At 46.7% G+C, this 14,424-nt stretch overlaps 1 protein-coding gene across 1 annotated transcript in view; it reads left to right on the forward strand.

Moving 5' to 3' along the window:
* The window catches only part of pnpla7b (patatin-like phospholipase domain containing 7b), an 82,807-nt gene that overhangs the window by 50,187 nt on the left and 18,196 nt on the right, over positions 1 to 14,424 (forward strand). The window contains exons 20-27 of the mRNA XM_015971837.3: positions 6,161 to 6,310; positions 8,426 to 8,489; positions 8,662 to 8,830; positions 9,664 to 9,846; positions 9,929 to 10,047; positions 11,091 to 11,247; positions 11,324 to 11,440; positions 12,613 to 12,682. Of these exons, the coding sequence (XP_015827323.3) occupies positions 6,161 to 6,310; positions 8,426 to 8,489; positions 8,662 to 8,830; positions 9,664 to 9,846; positions 9,929 to 10,047; positions 11,091 to 11,247; positions 11,324 to 11,440; positions 12,613 to 12,682 (1,029 nt within the window). The remainder of the gene's footprint in view (positions 1 to 6,160; positions 6,311 to 8,425; positions 8,490 to 8,661; positions 8,831 to 9,663; positions 9,847 to 9,928; positions 10,048 to 11,090; positions 11,248 to 11,323; positions 11,441 to 12,612; positions 12,683 to 14,424) is intronic.

The raw sequence follows: 14,424 nt of genomic DNA on the forward strand, positions 1-14,424 counted from the left end.
CGTATCCAGGATCTTGAAGGGACCGATGTACCTGGGAGTGAGCTTCCTAGTAGAGGCCTTGAGCGGGATGTCCCGGAAAGACAGCCAAACGTCCTGTCCAGGGGAGTACAGTGGGGCGGGACGCCGGTGTCGATCCGCCAGCTGCTTATTTTTGGCAGCAGTACGCTCCAAAGCCGCCCGGGTAGCGGCCCATGCTCGTCTGGCCCCCTGAGAAACTGCGGGATGGAGACTGAAGCCGAGGCCTGCTGTGGAAACAGTGAGGGTTGATAACCCAGTGGCGCTTCGAACGGTGACTGACCTGTGGAGGTGGATACATGACAGTTGTGAGCATACTCAATCCATGCTAGATGTGTGCTCCAGGCGGTAGGCTGGGAGGAGCAGACACAATGCAGCATGGCACCCAGTTCTTGATTCATACGCTCACACTGCCCATTGGTCAAAGGATGGTGACCGGAGGTGAGGGCGACCCTGGCGCCCAGAGCCCCTGCAAACTCCTTCCAGACCCGAGCCACAAATTGGGGACCCCGGTCTGATAGAATCTCTGTGGGAATACCATGCAGTCTAAAAACGTTCTTCACGAGGAGCTTGGCAGTAACGGTCGAAGAAGGGAGGCCTTTAAGAGGCACCAAATGACACGCCTTAGAAAATCTTTCAACCACTGTCATAATACATGTGAACCCCTGAGATTTTGGAAGACCTACTACGAAGTCAAGCGCAATGTGTGACCAAGGACGTGACGGACTGGGAAGGGGACAGAGGAGCCCAACTGGGGCTCGGTGGTCCCCCTTTTGCTGAGCACACACATGACATGCAGAAATATAGTTCTTAACGTCCCTGTACATGGAGGGCCACCAGAAGGTCCGTTTGATAAGGGCTAGGGTGCGACCTACGCCCGGATGAATGGAAAATCTCCCCGTGTGTGCCCAATGGATGACCTGTCCCCTAAGCACCTGAGGAACGAATAGCCTTCCTGGAGGCCCCTTTGGGCCAGACTCGGTCTTAAGTGCCTCCAACACCCTGTCCCGAATCTCCCAGGTGACCCCACCCACCACACATGATGAAGGGAGGATGGGTTCGGGCTTGGGCTCTTGGTCTGGTGCGTACAGTCTGGACAGGGTGTCGGGTTTAATGTTCTTAGAACCAGGGCGATAGGAGATCTGGAAGTTGAAGCGAGAGAAGAACAACGACCACCTAAACTGGCAGGGATTAAGATGCTTAGCTTCCTTCAAATAAATCAAGTTCTTGTGATCAGTCCAGATAAGGAACGGCGTTTCCGCTCCCTCCAACCAATGCCTCCATTCCTCGATGGCGAGTTTCACTGCGAGCAGCTCCCGGTCTCCCATGTCATAACGGCTCTCTGTCGGGGACAGCCGCCTGGAGAAAAAGGCACAGGGGTGAAGCTTATTGTCCTCGGGTGCTACCTGTGATAGGACCGCCCCCACCCCGGTGTCAGATGCATCCACCTCCAGCACGAACTGTCTCTGGGGATCCGGTCTGTGGAGTACCGGAGCGTCTGTGAAGCGCCTCTTAAGTTCCTGGAAAGCAGCCTCGGCTTCTGGGGACCAGACAAATGGGCGTTTCACAGAAGTTAAGTTAGTCAGAGGTGCAACTACCTTTAATGAAGCGCCGGTAAAAGTTTGCGAAGCCGAGGAAACGCTGTAGCTGCTTCCGGAATGAGGGGGTAGGCCACTCCGTGACCCCGCTGACCTTCTCCGGATCTGCTTGGAGTCTCCCGTGTTCCACAATGAACCCGAGAAACTTGACCTGAGGAACATGAAACAAACATTTCTCTTCCTTGACATATAAGCGATTCTCCAATAACCACTGGAGAACCGCTCTTACATGTTTCACATGCTGTGCAGAGTCCTCAGAAAAAATCAAAATGTCATCTAAGTACACAGTCACAAACTTGTTCAAGAAATCACCCAACACAGAATTTACCAGCGCCTGAAACACCGCAGGAGCGTTAGTTAACCCAAAAGGCATAACTAAATATTCAAAATGTCCTATAGGTGTCTTAAAAGCAGTCTTCCACTCATCCCCTTGCCTGATGCGCACCAAGTGGTACGCATTCCTAAGATCCAGGCGGCTAAACACCCGCGCGTTCTGTACAGGCTCGAAGGTCGAACTGAGTAGAGGCAGCGGGTATTTGTTCTTTATGGTGATCTGGTTAAGCCCTCTGTAGTCTATACAAGGTCTGAGGGTACCTTCCTTCTTCGGGACAAAAAAGAAACCCGCGCCCAGGGGAGAGGAAGAGGGACGAATGAGTCCGGCGGCCAGAGACTCCTGTATGTAGGTCTCCATACTCTCCTGCTCAGGTCTGGAGAGTTGGTAGAGACGACTGCTGGGAAGAGGAGCTCCAGGCAGCAGTTCTATACTACAATCAAAGGGCCTGTGTGGAGGGAGAGAAGTAGCTCTGTCTTTACTGAATACCTGAGCGAGATCATGATACTCCTGGGGTACGTTGGACAAGTCTATTTCTTCTGCTGGCGGCGATCGGGACACGCTGCTGTCAGGGGAAGCAGCTCCGAGGCAGGACAGGGAGCATCTCGGGCTCCACCCCTCCACGCTTCCCGTCTCCCAGTTCACCGGGGGATTGTGACGGAGGAGCCAAGGGTGACCCAGTACTAATGCTGTCTACAGGGAGGGAAAAACAAAGAACTCTATTTCTTCCAAGTGATTTCCAGACACCCTGAGTCTTACCGGGACCGTCCGATGCGTGATAGTGGTTAGTCTGTGTCCATCCAGAGCCGCCACCACGAGTGGACTGGAGAGCCGGGTCGTGGGAATTCCCCGCTGACGCACTAGCTCTGTGTCAATCAAAGACTGCTCACATCCTGAGTCCAATAATGCATCTACCGGAAACTGTTTAGCATTAACATATAACAAGCAAGGTAAAACACTACGGGACCCTTCAGAGTTCTGATTGCCCACCAGTAGTCCCGACTTTACCGGTGGGCACCCCCTTTTACCAGAACCGGGCAGGTTCTAGCAAAATGCCCAGACCCCCCACAGTACATGCAAAGACCCGACCTCATGCGATGTTCACGCTCCTCATGGCTGAGTCTGGTCTTCCCTAATTGCATGGGTTCCTCCGGGGCGAGAACCTCCGGTGGGGAACGACTTGCTGACCCCGACCGGCCCTCCACCACTCGACTTGATCTGATCGCCGGTGCAGAAGTAGGTACTTGGAGCTCCCGGTGTCTCTTATCGAGGGAGATGGCCAGCTTGATCAACCCCTCCAGTGACTGAGGTTCCGGGCACATAGCGAGCTGGTTCCTGATGCGGCTGTTTAGGGCCTCCGTAAAAGCGGCAATGAGAGCTTCATCGTTCCAGGCAGATCGTGCAGCCAACGTTCGGAACTCTAGGGTCATCTCTGCCACCGTCCTCTGCCCTTGAGACAGCGTCCATAGCCTCCTGCTTATATCCATGGGGGACACGTCAGAGCCAAATGTCAGTTTAAAATCTGCCAGGAAGGCCTCCAAGGGACCTGCCAAAAAGGCAGGGTTGTGGCTCTTAGCCTCTGCCCACCGTAAAGCCTTCCCACGTAGCAGTCCAACAATATAAGAAATTCGACTAACCTCAGTCTGGAAAGAACCTGGAGATCGAGCAAACGCCAACCTACACTGTAGGAGGAACTGTAGGAGGAAACTGTGGCACTCCTCGCTCTAAGTCTGAGCAGGTGGCGCAGGGGCAGCGCGGAAGTAGGCGGGTTCCGGGGCAGCGGCCCCTTCAGCAACCGCTCTTTGTATCTGAGAGAAATTGTGAAGTCTGGGTTATAAAAGTGAACTGGCTGTTTATTTAGTAAACTACAGATTTATTTATTGATAAACCTAATCAGATTCCAGTATGCAGGCTTACGATACCCGTGTATGAGTTGCTCCCCTCGGTTTGGAGGATTGTGGTCAGAGTGGTGAGGTCACCGGACGTCGAAACCACGATACTCAGAGATTAGTAGCTTCCTCTGAGTTCAGCTTACCCGGCCATGAGATGCAACCCGGGTCTGCAGATTAGGTGTGAAGTAGCTCTGCAAAGAGCTGTTGTGTCTGTTATCACTCGCAGCGTCGCAGAAAGGCTTTTGACTTAAGATCAAAGGAGTTTGTTTCAAAAGAGGCTTCTTTCCCGATTTGGCAGAATCGGAGTCAGCTGGAAACTGAATTACTCGGGAAGTAATTCTTGTTTTAATAAACTACTTTGTTATTAGTTCTGGCCAAGTTTGGCAAATCAGAATTCGACACGTTTCTGAGTATTTACCAACATCCCTCAGAAAGCCACGCCTTCCTGCAGATACAAAAGGTTTTAACACTTTGTGAATGAGAATCTTTAAAACTCTTATGTGAGGTGAATATTAACCTTAATCAGAATCAGAATAAGCTTTATTGCCAGCACTCCAGCGACCCAGAGCATAGGAACTTGACTCCGCAACACAACCTGACCAAGGTTAAACACACACACATGTAGACAAAAACAGGTACAGGCAGTCACGAGAGCAGCCAGAACGGCGCTCATTTCATTCGATGAAAAGGGTGTTACATGAGGATAATTGGGGTAAGGTAAAAAAAAGGCATAGCAGAGTTAGACCCAGCTCTATTATACAAAAAACTCCTCAACATAGAAGCACGAACATCACAGTTACAAAACATCAGAGTCCGATGGGGAGGCGGGGTTGGGCGGGATCCTGAATCCTCCAACGGGAGCTGCCAGTACGGCGCTCAGCCAGCTGCAGTCAAACAGGTGGGAGGGAGAAATGAGGGACAGAGAGCACATTGAGTTTCCTGCAGGTTGATGACCTCGAAGCAGAAGTCACAATCTGAAGGCAGGGGGGGGAAGGTCGGGACACAGCATCTGTCAGCATTCCTCCTTTCGTGGGGGTGTGTTGATGGCAGCCTTGGAGGCTGCCTTGGCGTCAGATAAGGATAAACATGACTTTGTTTAGGGCAGACAGAGATAATTTTCCTCTCTGCCTTGGAGTCTATAAGTGGTCATTCTTGTCCACCAGTGAAGCCAATTATACGTTCTAAACATCCCCACACCGTCCGGCGACCCTCTCCGAGATGACATCCATCTTGCGCACTAACACAGGCAACGCCGCGAGGACATTGTCCAGCTTACAGTTCACCTCGAGTAACGTCCCAGCCTGTGAGGTCACCGCACGGGCGGCACATTCCGTGGGTGCGGGTCGCACTCCAATCGCTCCCATCTTCCCAAATTTCCAGAAAACCAGATATCCTCCCACTCCAATCAGAAGAAATCCAGTGATCATCAGGTCGAATATCCACAAATCTTCCACGTCCTCGATGGACAACTGAGAGAGGCACACGATTCGATTCAGATACAAAAGTTTTTAACACTTTGTGAATGAGAATCTTTAAAACTCTTATGTGAGGTGAATATTAACCTTAATGAGTATCTTATTGTAATGTGTATGAGTGTAAACATCGATTAACTTGTTGAATCAAACACATATTGATCTGGTGTAGAGAAGATTTGGAATGGATCATTGTAAGAACAATATTCATTTTAAATTCATTGATTTAAGCACAGGTTATTCAAACATTTGATTTGAACGTCTTGTTCATTCATCACACATGATTATTTAACTTATAACTGTAAAGTTCTGTAGGATCTTCAAGCAGATAGTGAGGAATCAGCAGTCTGGCTTTTACGCAGAGGGCAGGACCTTGGGTGAGAATGGTTGTGTCTGCTTTGAGGAACAATAAGTGGGCAAAGGGTTGTTTTGGGAGTCCAGATGGTGTTGCCATGAAAGGTTATGTGGTGTCGACTGGATGGTGAAAAATAGACCCTTTTGTACGTTACACTATCTAGCCCAAACATTTATTTTAATGAATTTACTTGTGCAACGTCAGAGGTAAGAACAACAAAATATCATGCCAGATCTGCAACACGGCCCATTTAAAGTCTCTGTCCTCAACACGGGTCGGGACGTGGTGAAAAGCTCTCCTTCTCATGATCAAAACTTCACTCTTACTACTAAACTAGTTATAAGTATTTTACTAGCTTCGTTCATTTTTTTGTGATTTTATCTTACAAATAAGCTTGATGTGTAGTTTAGATCAAAGAAATACAAGCATCTTTTTTAACCACATTTCCATGATACCGCTGAAAAGCTGTGAATTAATTACCTTTATCCCCTCTACAGGCCGTAGTCTGTCCCTCCACACACCTGCCAGTAAGTGGGATGCTGGTAATCCGGTCTCCAACCTGTCCACCGTGACCATCTTACCTGTGTCTGAGGAGGTTCCCCTCACAACCTTCACTCTGGAGCTGCAGCATGCACTCAGTGGCATTGGTAAACCACGACTTCACCAGTACCTACTCAGTGCAAATGAACTTGGTCGTTTCTAAATATTCATACTCGCCTGAACTTGTGTACTCGCGTCCTTGTGAAATGTCTTTAACGATAGCCCGAGTACTGTTCCAATCCCAAGTACATCACTAGGCAAGTTCACCCCAGTTCCCGGATGTGTTTTTGCTTCGCCCATTGTATCGAGGATGCGTCAATGCATCCTTCTGTGGACTTGGGACACCAAAGTATCCCACAATGCATTGCACCGCAGTTACACTCTGAACGCCAGAGGAGAAAGCTCATAACTGTCGTTTTTTATATCAGAAATACACATAACTAAATCTAAAGTTGTCTGTTCTGGTAAAAAATTGTGTGTAACCTGTTAAATTAGTTGTGTGTACTTGTTGTTGTTTTAAGACTCTTCACAATCCCTCAAAATGCTAATTAGCCAACCCACTATCAAAATAAAAGCAGCTGTATTTTTTCATCAGCCTTTTTTTAGAAAACGACTGTGGCTCTCCCCTGTGGGGATCTGCAGGGAGCCATTCTTGGGCCCTTGCTTTTTCGCTTCTATATCTTGCCATTAGATGCCATTTTCAGATAATATTCTGTCAACTATCATCTTTATGCCGGTGAGTGTCAGGTTTATGTCTCCTTACAACCACATGAACCTGTGCAACCCCTACTTAACTGCCTTTGAGCTTCCAATGGAGCATTCTTAGACCAAACGTTGCAAAGCAAGAATTTGGTCTAGTTCAATGGGAAAAGTCTTATGTCGCAGGCTAAAAGTAAACTGAAAACTACATACCTTGTTTTGTAAAAACTTCCCATCGCCAGTTGGGCTTTCTGGGAATTTTCTGTCCTTTGTTGCTCACCCAAAAGGACAGCACTGTAAGAAGAATCACAGCAGGAAATAAAACTGACAAAAGTATAAAAATACTTTTTTAATTAGTACTTAATTTTCTAATCTCTGAAGATGTTTCCTTAACTTCTGAACGTACCTGAGTTTAGTGTCGTGGACAGCAAAGTCATCACATTTGTAAATATAATGATACACACACACACACACACACACACACACACACACACACACACACACACGTAAATCTTGTTGGGAGTGTGCTTTTTTAGGGATCCACAGACCCCTGCAGATTAGTGATAGGTAATTTTTTATTTATCCCGTATTACCTGAAAGGATGACACACGTAGAGGAATTAGATTGATTGTTTGTATTTTCCATGACCCTTTAACCTGAAATAAACACACCTACACAAAGAGGATTTCATTTTACACTTTGTTGCCACACAGCGGAGAGAAGACGTTGGGTCAACCCCCTCCGGAGCTGTCCCCATGTCTCTCTGTCACTCCTCAGTTTCACAGGGGTTTTATTGACAACCAGGACAGAGAAGGCGGGCCTTCTCAAGTTACAGACTTACAGGCTCCTCATCTCCCAGGACACCGCATTTCAGAGATAACAGAGATAACAATGAGCTTACAGGAGCAGACGTTCTTTAAGACTCAAAAAGGAACATACAGTATAGAAAATACCCAACAATTAGGATGACCCCTTCACTTGCCCTTTTTAGATCTCATTCTAAAAGTCATGTTTTACTCATTAGCTTTTAACCAGGGATGCACCGATGTGCAAATGTTGGCCGATGTCGATATCTGATTTCGCAGTTATGTCCAATTACCGATATTTACAGATGTTAATAGAAGTAGAGATGTAAGAAGATATCCATACACTGAAATATTGTTTGTTTCAGATATTTCATCGACATATAAATGAAGTGTGTAGATATTTTATTTACATTTTTTATTAACATTTACTTTATTTCTTTTGTGTGGTGTAATTCAAAGTCCAACTGCTAGGTGGCAGCAGTTTTTACCATCTTCATTCTGACGGGACAGAAAGATCTTGTAATCACACTGAGTGGTTTATCTGAGAAGTAAATTAATAAATTAAATTAAAGAACATTCGTCAAGCCTAGAAGTGAATAGATTCTTCTGATCAGAAGAAGTAAAGATTATGTAAGAGAAGGAGTTTCAAAGCTGCTGCTTTAAAAGCCTTCTTTCACATCAGGAACAGTTTTAGAGGTGATGTGTTTGTTTTTCTAGGTCCAACTTTACTTCTTACCAGTGACATCATCAAACAGAGACTGGGCTCCGCTGCTCTCGACAGGTAGGTTGTTGACGACATAAGAAGATAAGCTAAACTCTTCTTCTCCTTGTTGTGATGCTAGCAGAGATTTTTTCCCTGAACAGTTTCCAGCATTCTTGCTGTTTGATGTTGTGATCATACTCGCATGACTAGGCCTTCCTGTTGTATTTACTGACATCATCGTATTTTAAAGTGTCCATGAGTACCGTCTGTCCAGCTGGCTTGGCCAGCAGGAGGACATCCATCGTATTGTTCTGTATCAGTCCGACTCTGGTCTTACACCGTGGACCCAGCGCTGCATCCGCCAGGCTGACTGCATCATCATTGTGGGACTGGGTGAGCAGGAGCCCACTGTGGGGGAGGTCAGTGTGCACTCACTCATAAGCTTGGTTTATGCTTGACGCATTCACTTTCCGCGCGGTGATGTGGCTCGCGGATGGAACGCGCTTCACAACTCGCAGCGTTTATGGTTCATGCGGCTCGTCTCTGCGGTGAGCCAATATTCTCCCAAACTGTAGGGGGCAGCATGGAGCTCTACGGCATGCACCCAACACTACACCATAGTAGAAGTAGAAATTACTGTTGTTTACAACATGGCATTTCAGCATTTTTAACAGCGTCCTCGTCTTTTCCGACAGTGCGAGCCATTTCTCTCCAAGAATTATTTACAACATGTTAATCACGGTGATCTCTGAGAGCTGAATCATACAAATGTCTGTATTTACGAACCTCTGCCATACTAGGTCTTGCCGGTCCACCATGTTTTTCCACGTCCGTCCGTCCGCGTGGTTAGAAATTTTCCGAGGTGCGCGTTGCGGAAATTCTGGGCCGTGCGGAGGCGCGGTGGATGGGCGTGGTTGTTAAAATGACGCAACTTTTCCGCGCTGAGCCGTGCGGACCTCGCGGACGCGTCAAGCATAAACCAACCTTTAGCTGCTCCAGTATCATCAGTGTGCTTCTGTGACAACAGCGACTCTGTGTTACAAATCAGGACAGCCTGTGAGTGTAACGAGGGTTCAAACGGTCCTTAAAAAGATGTGTTGAGAGGCTTACCAGAAGTTTTCCTCCTAATTCCTCCTAATACCCTAGAATTTACAGCTGTTTCCATGGATACAGCAACCATCAATGTTTTAACGGCTCCTTCTGGGCGGGGATCTGTAACGTCAAAACTCTTCCTCCCCTCCTTACCGTGTAGCTAGAGCGAATGTTAGAGAGCAGTGCTGTTCGGGCTCAGAAGCAGCTGGTTCTGCTGCACCGAGAGGACGGCCCACCGCCCAGCGGGACCGCAGAGTGGCTCAACATGCGGAGCTGGATCTCCAGACACCATCACCTGTCATGTCCCCGAAGAGTCTTCTCCAGGAGGAGTCTGCCCAAGCTGGTACCAAACACTTGGTCTCCTACAGGAGAACTTGTCTGACTGAAAAAATGTATTTTTTATTTCTGTGTGTTTCTGTTCTCAGAGAGAGCTGTACCAGCGTGTGTTTGAGAAACGCCCAGATCGTTACTCTGACTTCTCTCGTTTGGCTCGAATCCTGACAGGAAACAGTATCGCCCTGGTCCTGGGTGGAGGTGGAGCCAGGTACAAACACACGATGAGCACATCACGGATGGATACGCTTTGACCTCAGTGCTAACAGTTAGCGCTATGTTCTTAATGTTTGGCTAGACATCAGGTGTATCCAGCAGTTGGCTGTAACTGGTCTGAGCAGCTACAGAACACCAGTACTGGTTCTAACAAGAACCCCAGCTCCAACACAGGCCAGTGCTGAGAAGACCCATAACACAGGGCTTTCACACTTATGGTTCTAACCAGAAGCTCGACACAGAGTTGTTGATGAGAGGTAGGAGTCCTGGGGATAAATCGTGCTGTAGCGTTCTGGAGGTAATCGCTGTGGAGACCAAGGAGAAGTGAGCTGCAGTAATCGATGCTGGATGTGACGAGGTTGTGGACGACAATGGCAGTGTGCGCGAAGTAATTGATTGTCAGAGATGGGAGATGTTACCTAAATAAAAATAAGCAGACCAGGTGTGATTATTGATGTGGAATTGAAAAGAAAGTGTGTTGTCGAGAATGACACCTGGACCCTTAACATGAGGGGAGAGAACACCTCCCGTCAGTAGAAATAGAGAAACTGTTAGATTTGGAGAGAATGTGGGGTGTGCCTACCAGGAGGAATTTGGTTTTAGAACTTTAAGGAAGTTGGAAGTGAACCAGGAGGGAATTTCTTGAAGACAGAAGGTAAGGGACGGAGGTGGAAGTAAAACTGAGGGTTTGGTTGAGAGGCAGAGCTGGGTGTCATCTGCATAGCGATGAAAATGGATGTTGCGTTTCCAGAAAATGCAACGTAGCAGAAGAATGTCAAAGATGAAAAGGACTGACCGATGCTAGGCCTTATTCATCAGCTGCATCTACACTGATAAGTAGCTTCTACTGTTTACTTCGTAAAGTCTCTTGAGAGGACTCTTGTTGTGAATTGGCTCTACATAAATAAACTGAATTCAGTCTCATCCTGATGTGTAATATTTAAGAGTGAAGAGTAAAGTGATGTCTCGGTTTGTGATATTAAATGAGTTACAGAACCCAGTCCTGACTGATCACCTTTCTAATGGTTGTGTTTCCAGGGGCTGCTCTCAGGTGGGCGTCCTGCGGGCCCTGAACGAGTCTGGGATTCCTATCGACATGGTGGGTGGTACCTCCATCGGGTCCTTCATGGGCGCACTATATGCTGAAGAAAAGAGCAGCAGTCGGATGAGGGTCAGAGCTCGGGAGTGGGCCATGGTAGGCCGACTTTGAAGTTAGGTGCGTGAATGCGAACTTCACATTTAGAAGGAATAATCTTTAAAAATGTTTCCAGGGCATGACCTCTCACTTTAAGAAGATCTTGGACCTGACCTACCCTGTCACCTCCATGTTCTCTGGAGCTTCCTTTAATTATAGTATTAGCTCCGTCTTCAAGGACAAACAGATCGAGGTGAGCTTCTAAAACACAAAGGATCAGCCAACCCAACAGGAAAACTAACTCATGCATTGTAGCGCAAATTTCAGTTTCACCTTAAGCCAACGCCTACATCTGTCCTCCGTTTGTCCCACACTAGGACCTAATCAGCATTCAGTCTTTCTTCCATCCATGTGTGACCTAAGCCCTTTTCAGATTGACATTCTGGATTATGTGTGGACAATTCAGTCCGGTTTTTAACACAGACACACCACTTTTGTGCTGGAACTTGTCCTTTCGGCTGTCTTCACACAGCAGGGAAAAGTTCCAGATGTCTGAGGGGGAGGGGTGGGAAGGCTGTACCGGATATTGCGTAAACACGGTGCGGCGGGCGTGCATGCGTCATTTACTCAAACAAAGCTATTCAGTCAAACATGGCAGACGAAGAGATAGAATTCCTCTCACTGATCGGACTTATGTTAAGCATAATTCTGCGCACACGAAGACGCATAGGAGACCTGGATGATTCACACACACATTCACACACTGATGGTGATGAGCTACGATGTAGCCACAGCTGCCCTGGGGCGCACTGACAGAGGCGAGGCTGCCGAGCACAGACGCCACCGTTCTCTCTGAACACCACCAGCAGGCAAGGTGGGTTAAGTGTCTTGCCCAAGGACACAACAACAGAATTCTCTGTCCGGAGCCAGGATCAAACCTGCAACCTTCCGATTACTGGACAACCCGCTCAACCTCTTGAGCTACTGCTGCCCGTTAAAAAGACGACACATATCAGGGAGATAAGTTTTGCTTTTGGTTCTACTAAACGGACTCTAGGGGGTGCTAAAAGCAAGCCAAAACGGCCAAGTGTGCCTTTAAGAATCCTGACCCTGCAGAGACCTGTTTTGCGTTTGGTCTTGGATCACCGAGCGTCTAAACTGCTGCTTTACATAATCTTATGAGAAGATAGCAAATCTAGTCATTTGTTATTTTTATCCGATGTAATTATTAGTGTTATGTGTCATTGTTAGTTTGTATATGAAGATGAATGTATCTGTATGAATCTTTAGGTTTACCTGGGGAGGCTTCATATGAGCTTTGTGGATCTGAATAAACTACACTAAACTAGGACCAAAGAGCCTCAACATTGTGATTGTATACGTAATTTTTCCATGCTGATATTTTCTACTTGGTCTTCTGTGCAGGACCTGTGGTTACCGTACTTTAACATCACAACAGACATCACAGCGTCCTCCATGAGAGTCCACACTGACGGTCAGTGAAACCGGAACGTCTGATCTTCTCTTTTTTCATTACATCATCAATGTTTAATGAAAGCACTGGTGGTACAACTCGCATGTCTTCTCACATATGCCGATGAGTGTATAATTACTGTGAGAACTAAAACAAAAGGGCCGACACTAGAGATTCTGTAGTGTCAGATCAAAAATTGAAAGATAAGAATCTCAAAAATTTGTAACAACTGTACAGAACTGCAGATTGAAGTGGCTGCATGGTGGCACAGCTGGTAGCACTGTTGCCTCACTGCTAGAAGGTTGCAGATTCAAATGCCACCTGCAGCATTTTGCAACTTGGATCTTGCCCCAGGTATCATTCACTTGGCTAAACCAATAACTAGGTGATGTTTCCTCATATGAGTTCTACTTTTTACTTCCTCCATATAGAGATTAGCCACAATGGGAGAAACCAGGGACATGGCCTATTTCTATCTGTAGAAGAAGTCGTTGTGTTTAAAATAAGTGGTAAAAAGGCAGAGATCTGCTCTGCACCTGATACCTGGGCCTTCAGTGTGGGTTTATGACTTAATCCACCACGATGAGATTACAATCGTACAAGCCACCAATACAATAAAATGCAATTTAACAAGGCTCCAAATAGGTACCAGATGTGCTCGGGGTCCTGCACCTGCCAATGACATCACTCTAAAAATGGCTGTAATTTGGCACATTGACGTTGAAGATTTTTGTTGGTCCTGGCTAATTGCCGAAGTTACGTTGGCACGTAGGCTAATGAGCTCAGGTTGCCAGGTCTGCTCAGAGTTCTTTTTTTTTGGGGTTGTGGTTCATCTTTGTAGGAAACATGGATGACTTTAGGGCTGCACAATATATCGCAAATATATGTTATCGTGATATCAGCATGCACGATATGCATATTGCAAAGAAGAGATAAATATCACAATGAATGGTGAGCTCAAATGTTTGCTGCACATAATGCATTCTGTCCATCAAAAAGAAGCATGATGGTGGGTTCTCATAGGTTAGATGCCCACCCCCGACACTTAATTTTGATGGTTAGCAAACACCTGAGTTAGCTTTGTTCTGCTCCTTCTACTGATTCTGCATTTCCCGGGATCCACTGATTCCCTTTGCTTGTTCATTTTCTTCTTCCCTTTCTTCACATCTTCTCATTTTTATGATATTATTTTTGTCATTTTTAAATGTCTTTGTTTTTGATTATTGTTTTTCTTGAGTTAAGATTTTATTTATCGCAAGTACCGTATTTTCCGGAGCATAAGTCGCTCCGGAGTATAAGTCTCACCAGCCATAAAATGTATAACGAAGAAGAAAAAAACATATATACGTCGCATTTTGGGGGGAAATTTTATTATTTTTCTTACAAAAACTGAGACCAAGCATTTCACATTGCAAGACAAGTACCAGTAACAATAACAGAATAAACTATCAGGGCGCAGCAGCGCACCACGGTCTCCAGCAGAGGATGGCCATGTTTCAAACCCTCCCAGCGGGGCAGATGAGCTGAAACCTGGACTTGAGCCGGCCCGCAGCAGCGCGCAACAGTCTCCAGCAGGTGATGGTGGGGCAGGGGAGCTCATTCCTGGTCCGGAGCCGGCCCGCAGCAGTGCGGTATACATAATTTGGTATATAAGTCACTTTGGTATATAAGTCGCAGGACCAGCCAGACTATGAAAAAAGTGCGACTTATAGTTAGGAAAATACGGTAATATCGTCATCGCAATATTAATCATTGTTATCACA

Source organism: Nothobranchius furzeri, chromosome 17 (assembly GCF_043380555.1).
Source record: "Nothobranchius furzeri strain GRZ-AD chromosome 17, NfurGRZ-RIMD1, whole genome shotgun sequence".
NCBI lineage: Eukaryota > Metazoa > Chordata > Actinopteri > Cyprinodontiformes > Nothobranchiidae > Nothobranchius > Nothobranchius furzeri.